Source organism: Brassica napus, chromosome C5, assembly GCF_020379485.1.
Source record: "Brassica napus cultivar Da-Ae chromosome C5, Da-Ae, whole genome shotgun sequence".
Taxonomy (NCBI): Eukaryota; Viridiplantae; Streptophyta; class Magnoliopsida; order Brassicales; family Brassicaceae; genus Brassica; species Brassica napus.
The window spans coordinates 11,062,748-11,070,145 of NC_063448.1; the positions used below are offsets into that span (position 1 = coordinate 11,062,748).

A 7,398-nucleotide genomic window follows, 5' to 3' on the forward strand; every position below is an offset into this window, starting at 1 on the left:
CTAAAAATCTAATTTTGTTTTTATTTTTGTCATTTCACCAATTCTCTCGTCGTGATAGCCTTATAAATCAAGCATTACAAAAGCCTCTAAGCAAAAAAAATAAATCAAGCATTTTTAAGCTAGATGTTAAAATATCGGCCTTGATTAAACTAACCCTAATTGCTGAAAACTAAATACTTATAGTTCCACAATTAATATTGTTAACCATAATAATCAATATATCAGAACGTTCACTCCTTATATATTTTTGATGGGTTTACAATCATTTATTGGCAACTACAGAAACTAAATTTTTTTTTGATAGATCTTATGGGTTGATCCAGTAAAAACGCATTTAATGCTATAAAGTGGACATTCTATCACACTTACGGGATGTGTTCAATTTGGAGTTTGAACTGATTTATATTAAAATGATAAATTCACTGTTATTCAAACATGGATTTTAAAAAATACTTTGAAATCCAGTGTTATTGAACTTGTCATTTTATAAAACACTCTGAAATCCACTGTTATTGAACAAAATTTAAGTTAGAGATTTTAAAGTGCTTTAAGTGTTTCTAGAGTGTTTGAGAGGAGTTCTTTAGTTATAAAAATAAAAATCTAAATCTCATGGTTTTATATGGGATTCTAGAATTATTTAAAAAAATCACACCAAATTCTCAGATTCTCCTACAACCATTTGAAAACTCATTAAAAATCAAATCACTTCAAATTTCAGATTCAATACACTCCCCTTAGAGTATCTTTAAAAATACACTCTATTTTGAAGTTTTTAAAACTCTATATTTGCAATTTAAATGTGTTATTCTCCAAAAGCAAAACTTCAAACCTAACTTCAAAACTATTTATATTTTACACTTTGGTTTTTATATTTGTCATAATTAATTTTTGTCATAATTTATTTAAATTCACAAAATTTACTAGCACAAATATAAAAATATTACAACAATATTAATTAATAAAATGTTATTTTAAATAGAAATAACATAATTAATATTAAAATTTAATCAAAATACCATAATATTCTATAAAACCATTACCGTAATGCATATATGATCATCCAATACATTTCGAAGTAAAAATTACTCTCTTTATTTTCAATTTGTAGATTATGAACTAAAAATTGTTGAAATCATGTGATATTAATATTTGAAAATACATTAGATCTGAAAAAGAAAGTAAAAGAGAAAACAAAATATTGCTAGAAGACTTAACTTCTACATATGATATTAATACTCGTAAATACATTCGATCTGAACAATAACTAATCATGCGAAAAAGACATAAAAAAAACAACAACCATCTTCAGTTACACAACTTTTTTGACAATATTTTGGAGATTTTGGAGGTTTCGGATCAAGTTTACCTGACTATTAGTGTTGTTGTAATATTTAAATTTGTGCAATAGTTATGTCTTTATGTAATTTTTTAAAAGTTTTTTTGTTAAGTTTCTTTTGTATATTGTTGTTGTATAAATCTAGTTATAAAATATTTTAAATTTTTTTTAAGTTTTATTTAATTTTATGTGTAAAATTTAAAGTTATAAAAAAAATTAAAATATTTAGGAGATATAAAAATTTTAAGGATCAAAACGATAAACCAAAAATATTTGAGAATCATAAATATGATGTGTAATAGTAGGGACCAAAATTCAAACAAAAATATGAAACTTTAAATTTAAAGTTTTGAATAGTGAAACTTCAAATATAGAGTTTTAGTTCTCTAACTTGAAGTTTTAAAGTTTCTCTTCGGAGAGCGAACAATTTTATATTTGAAGTTATAGAGTGTCTTTTAAAAATGTTTTTAGAAATCCATATTTATTATTTTATAAAACAAAACTTCGAATTCAAATTTTGATTCGCGGCCTTCAAACTTTAATTTATTGATGTTTATTTCTGGACAAATGCTGGGACGTACAGTTATTCTATTGTAAACAATCGAGTTAAAATTCACGTTCACGAACAATCTATTCGAAGAGATTTGCATTCTGTTTGTTTGCCAACTAACGAAGTGTGATTCAGTGGCGGAGGTGGAATAAATTCTACGAGGGATCATAATAATTTTTTTATATATATATATTTACAGTATATAGTTTATATATAATCATTGATAAAATAAATAGTGGGGTGCATTTGGAAGATTGAACACATATTCACTGGGGTCAAACATTAATTTTAACTGAATATTTCATTAAATTTATTCAAAATTACACTAAAAATAAAACAATTTTTTTGTTCGTAGGGGTTATACGATCCCCCTAGTGCTTCACTACCTCCGCCACTGGTGTGATTTTACAACAAATGATATGTTCTAATAAGATAGCAATACTTTCCTCTTAACTACAAAAAGCGATGATTCAACTGAAAATAGGAGTAATGATGCGATTTGATAAAGTAAGTAGCCCACGAGACGAATTAACTGGACTGGGCTTAGTTCAAAAGTTAGATTTCCTTGGCGATGAATAGACCATTTTGATTTCAAAAATGAGAATTCCTTTTTTTAATTTAATGTATTTTTCTGGAAACCTTATACATAAAAAAAAAAAACAATACAAAGAGATGGGTAGATTGACATTTACACGCCGTAGAATTCAACACCAAACTGTTGTCATTACGGAAAGGAAAAAGAAAAAAAAAACTAAAGTTGAAAAACATTCCCACATAGTAAAAATACCGTATATATATATTGCAATAGATACGATATAAAACATAGTTAGATTTATAATTTTTTCTCTCTTTTCTTTTGATTTTACTTTGCTTTGGAGGAGAAGAACCTGCTGAATCCTCTAGAGTGTTTCTCAGGGGTAAGTCCGGACGAGGACGATGATAATGGGTTTGACTTGGTGTGTCTATGTTTTGACCCTACCGGAGATCTCATTGTAGGCATCGATGGTGTTTCTGACGGCGAGCTCGCTCTGAACTCTTGAGGATTTGTAGTTGCGTCTTCCTTGTCTTCTTCTTGGTTTACGGTTTGTTCTTGGCTTGTGGACGAAGCAACATGTTCTGTTGGAGGACACATGGACTTGAGTTGCTTCCCGAGAAGCAGTATAGTCTCTTGACACTCTTGTAGCTTCTCTGCAGCAGCTGCTAGCTCATTGTCCTGTAAACATTCGATAACACACAAGATTTAAAATCACAGTCTCGGTTAGATAAATAAATGTGTTTTTGTTTTCGAAAGTTACCTGTTTGGTTTTAGGATCAGCTTCAGTTACTGAACAAGTCGGGCACTTTTGCTTGTCACTGAAGTTTGTTAGAGAAACAAAGTTAGAGACTTTACGGTGAAAGAAAAGAGAGTAATGTTTTTAATTATAAGGTACCTTTGTAACTGCTCCTCGAGTTCTTGGCATTTGGTTAAAGCATCACGGTGATTCTCCTTTTCTTCATGAAGCTCATCTTCTAAGTTTTCGATTTTGCCTTTAAGTGAACTCAGCTCGATTTCCAGCTCTGCTGATCTAGTTTCAAGAGATCTATACGATTCCACCATGCATTTGAGCTGAGTCTCGGCCATGCCATTAGACTTCCGAGCAGACTCCAAACTTGATCTGACCTCAGCAAGAAGCTGCTCTGTTTCTTGAAGTTTTGACTTAGTTGCTTCAAGATCAGCTTCACAGCTTGCAAGGTTGGTCTCCGCTTTTTCTTTCTCGAGTTTCAGTCCTTCAAACTCTTCAGAAGTAAACTTACAAGCTGCTGCTGAGATCTTGGCGTCATAGCCAGATGTTCCGATGCAGTCATCCGGAATCTCGGAGTCAGAGCTCTGAGAACAACCTGATGAATCTTTCCTAAGAAGTGCTTTGTTCTCCGGTAAAGCGACTTTATCAATGCAATCTGGACTGTGAATCTCAACTTCAGATGCGTTATATCCCAACACATTGATTTTCAAATCGCTAGCTTCTGCTAAAACACGTGAGAGATCAAACAGAAAGTCCTCCAGAGTCTTCTCCTTGCTCAAGACTCCGTCGTATGTGACAGAGAACTCTTGAACCTTTTGGGAGAATGTGTCCTGACACTGCGTTGCTTCTTTCGAAAGGTAGGTAACAAAGTTGTATATCTGAGCAAGAGGATGAGCCAGTTCTTGTGTCATTACCTCGACGGTGGTCACTTTCTCCTCAGTGGTCTCGTTTGACATGGCTACATCCTTTTCTTCTGGTTCATGACATTCAGAAGGCAGCTTAGCACCACCTGCATCTTCAATGGCACATTGTACCTCAGCCAAAATCTTCTCAGAGGCAGCATCTTTGGGGAGAGACTGAAGCAAAGTGGAGATTCTTTTCTTCAGCTGCGTCGCTGGTGAAACCTCAGCTTCAGAATCATTATTTGGTAGACAAGCTAGCTTCTCCATTTCTAGAAAATCGTCCATAAGCTCCAACTGGTTAGCACTCTCCGTCTTCTTCATCTTCGCGCTGTTTTTATCCTTGTTTGTTTGAGAGAGCTCAGACATCAAAGATCTAGCATCTTCGTTACCGTCCTCAGACATTGAAGCCATACTAGGAGGGTTACTAGCATTTTGGTGAGAGAAGATGTCAAAGCCACTCTTGGTTGGACTAGTCTTACTCATCACCTGAGCTTCCAACGTCTGGAGCCTGTTTGCTGTCTTAGCACAGAGGTTCCTCGACACTTGAAGCTCGCTGTTACGCTTCGCCAACGCTTCTTTAAGCATCTTGGTCTCTTCCTCCATGGCTAGTAACCGCTCCGTCAGCAGATCGTTCTCTTTGTGAAACTTGTCGAGCGAGAACTCTGACATCTGATGCGACATCGGAGACATGAGAGGACTAGACGGCCTAGCCGGTGACCTCCTTTGCCTGTGATCTCCGTACTCTCCTCTCCCCAAACTCTCAACCTCCAATTTCATCTGCGCGAGTGCTGCAGGACCTGGAAGCTTCTTCCTCACAAGAGTCCTTAGCCTCTGGCACTCAGCTTCCAGCTTCGCAATCTTCTTGACGCCTTCCAAATGCTGCTTGTTAGCCGCTTCTGCTGACCTCATGCTCATGTTCTTCTCCTCGTTGCGGATCTCAAGCTCCTTGGTGATCACATGGGTCTCGTACTTGAGAGTGTTGATCTCCCTCTCGCAAGACTCTATACTGTTCTTGAGATGCTCAATCTCGGCCTCCGCTTGAGACTTCTCCTCGCTTATCCTCATAAGCATGTTAGAACGCTCCTGCAAGGACCTGGAGAGCGCGTCGTTCTCGGCTGCGGAACGGAGGAGCTCTTGCTCGAACTCGCCGATCTTGGACTCGAACTCGTCTCTGAGCTTGTCCATTTGGTTGGTCTTAGTCGAGATAACATCATGCAGCTTCTGTTCGTTCTCTTCTTTTAAACTCCTTATCTGTCTCATACACTCCTTGAGCGCTCCGTCTAGATGCGCGGCTCTGTCTTCAACCGTGAGCTTGGCGAGCGTAACGGTTTCGAGATGCGTTTTCAAAGCGGAAGCTTCTGCTTCAGCTTTCTCCCAGCCTGGGAAGTCAATTAATCAAAAGGTGAGGAGAAGTTTTTAAAAAAAAAAAACACATGCCAAAACTGCGTCGTTTCATCAGTGTGGTGGCTCCCTCGTGTACCTGTGACGGCTTCTTCAGCGACTTTGGAGTGCTGTTTGACGAGAACCTCCTTGGCTGCGATCTCTGCATTAGCTGTGGATAGCTTGGAGTCCAGATCCTTGATCTGATCTTCTAGGTTTGTAACTTGTCCTTCGTACTTGTGAACTTCGTCTTTCAAAGCGTTGAAATGTGAGTACTGATCAAATGAGATCTGGATGTAGCTCGGCTTCTTCCCATTTTCCTTTTTTTAATAAAAAAAAAAATTAAATATAATCAGGAAAGAAACTCAGGCGAATCTGAGAGAGAGAGAGAGATGAAGTTAGTTTACCTGGTGTTGGTCAAGAGCTTCGGTGACTGTAACAGATTTCTCGGAGGATTTCTTCTTCCATGGCCAACTCTTACGATCCATCTACCAAATAAAAAAAAAATCAAATATTCTCAGTCATTATACAATTAACGGATCAGGGGAAATAACAATGAAAGTGAAAGAGAATTCCCAAAAAAGGAAAGTGAAAAATGAGAGATCCAGAGCCAAAAAAACTACGAACGATCTCGCAATCCACTGAGAATTCAAATCCAAACGAAGAAGACGAGTATGATTCTGATTACGATGAGAACTTGAACACACACTTGTAAGTAAAATAAGAGAAGAGAGGTGAGAATCTTAGAGAGTTGAAACTAATACTACTAATAATAATGGGAATAGCTCCAAAATCCGATTTCAAGGTGGAATATCGAGACAAAAGGCCATTACTAGAATTCAGGATTCGAACGCCAGAACGAATACAAATGGCACCAGGGAAGATCTCGTAACCGCACCATTAACAAGAAAAAAAAAGCATCTTATCACCGACGTTTTACAGTCACATCTGAAAACGAAAAGTCACCGACGCTCTATATTTTTTTAAAAAATTAGTTCGTAGAAGAAGAAACAGAGCAGAATACGTAGTAAAGCTCCTTAGAAAAAAAACGCGGAATCGAAGCAAAAGCAATCTCACCGGAAAATGCAGCAGTTGAAACAGAAGAATCTCCCAATAAAATCAGGAGCTATGCTATTGAATCATCAATAGATTGAAAAAATAAAGAAAGAAAAAAAAAAAACAGAGAATCTACTCTGTTTCTATAGAGATTGAGGAAGTGTGCCTTCTCTATCACTTCAACCCCTATAACGTAGCAGAGGCTCTCCTTTAAACTAATCACCCATGATAGCTACCCTTCGCTTTCTTTTCTTTCTTTCTTTCTTTCTTTCTTTCTTTCTTTCTTTCTTTACCATCCTTCTCCGACTCTTTACTATATTTAATAAACAACACCAATAATTCAATTTAATTAAAATTTATATTTTATATATGCCTTTTTGTTTTCTAAACAAAAATAAAAAAAAATACTAAAGATTTAGCCTTCTTTCTTAATATCCTGGTCAAGTTTTCTTGTCACGATGATAGCCAAACAACGACATGTATCACATGTGGTTCCTTGCTCGTCAATCCCATTAATAGAAGACACCAGGAAATAAACCTAAGCCTTGACGTTTTGGAATCTAATAAGACTTCGATGTTGAATGCGTCTCTCTTGTCTTGGTGTCTCTATATACACGAAACCTCTAAATAGTGACACTTATTACTCAACTCAACCTTTGTTTGTGTGTGTGCACAGTTTGGTTTTACCACTTATAAACATTGTATATGTAGTGGGATATCATTTGATTCAAATCATTTTTTATAAATAATAGGTTTTCTGTATTCTCTAATGTTTTAATCCGCACCATCTCATCATAATCCTACGTGAGCATACTGTTTATACACAGTACAAAGCATGCAGTACTATTATATTTTCTTTCTTTTTATATAAATCAACAACATAAACGTGAC

General features: G+C 35.8%; 1 protein-coding gene across 6 annotated transcripts; it reads right to left on the minus strand.

The window, feature by feature from the left end:
• Positions 1 to 2,549: 2,549 nt before the first annotated feature.
• On the minus strand, positions 2,550 to 6,814 carry LOC106415184 (filament-like plant protein 4). 6 transcript variants are annotated; one of them, XM_013855823.3, is made up of 6 exons: positions 6,674 to 6,814; positions 5,859 to 5,939; positions 5,552 to 5,771; positions 3,317 to 5,450; positions 3,182 to 3,239; positions 2,550 to 3,099 (listed from the first exon to the last, which is right to left on the minus strand). In XM_013855823.3, the coding sequence occupies exons 2-6, from the start codon at positions 5,937 to 5,939 to the stop codon at positions 2,749 to 2,751; spliced, it is 2,844 nt and encodes a 947-aa protein (XP_013711277.2). In that variant the 5' UTR covers positions 6,674 to 6,814; the 3' UTR covers positions 2,550 to 2,748. The 6 variants fall into 6 exon arrangements, with proteins under 6 accessions (XP_013711277.2, XP_013711276.2, XP_013711275.2 ...); XM_013855822.3 differs by having other exon boundaries at positions 6,644 to 6,798; XM_013855821.3 differs by having other exon boundaries at positions 6,529 to 6,797.
• Between the last annotated feature and the right edge of the window lie 584 nt (positions 6,815 to 7,398).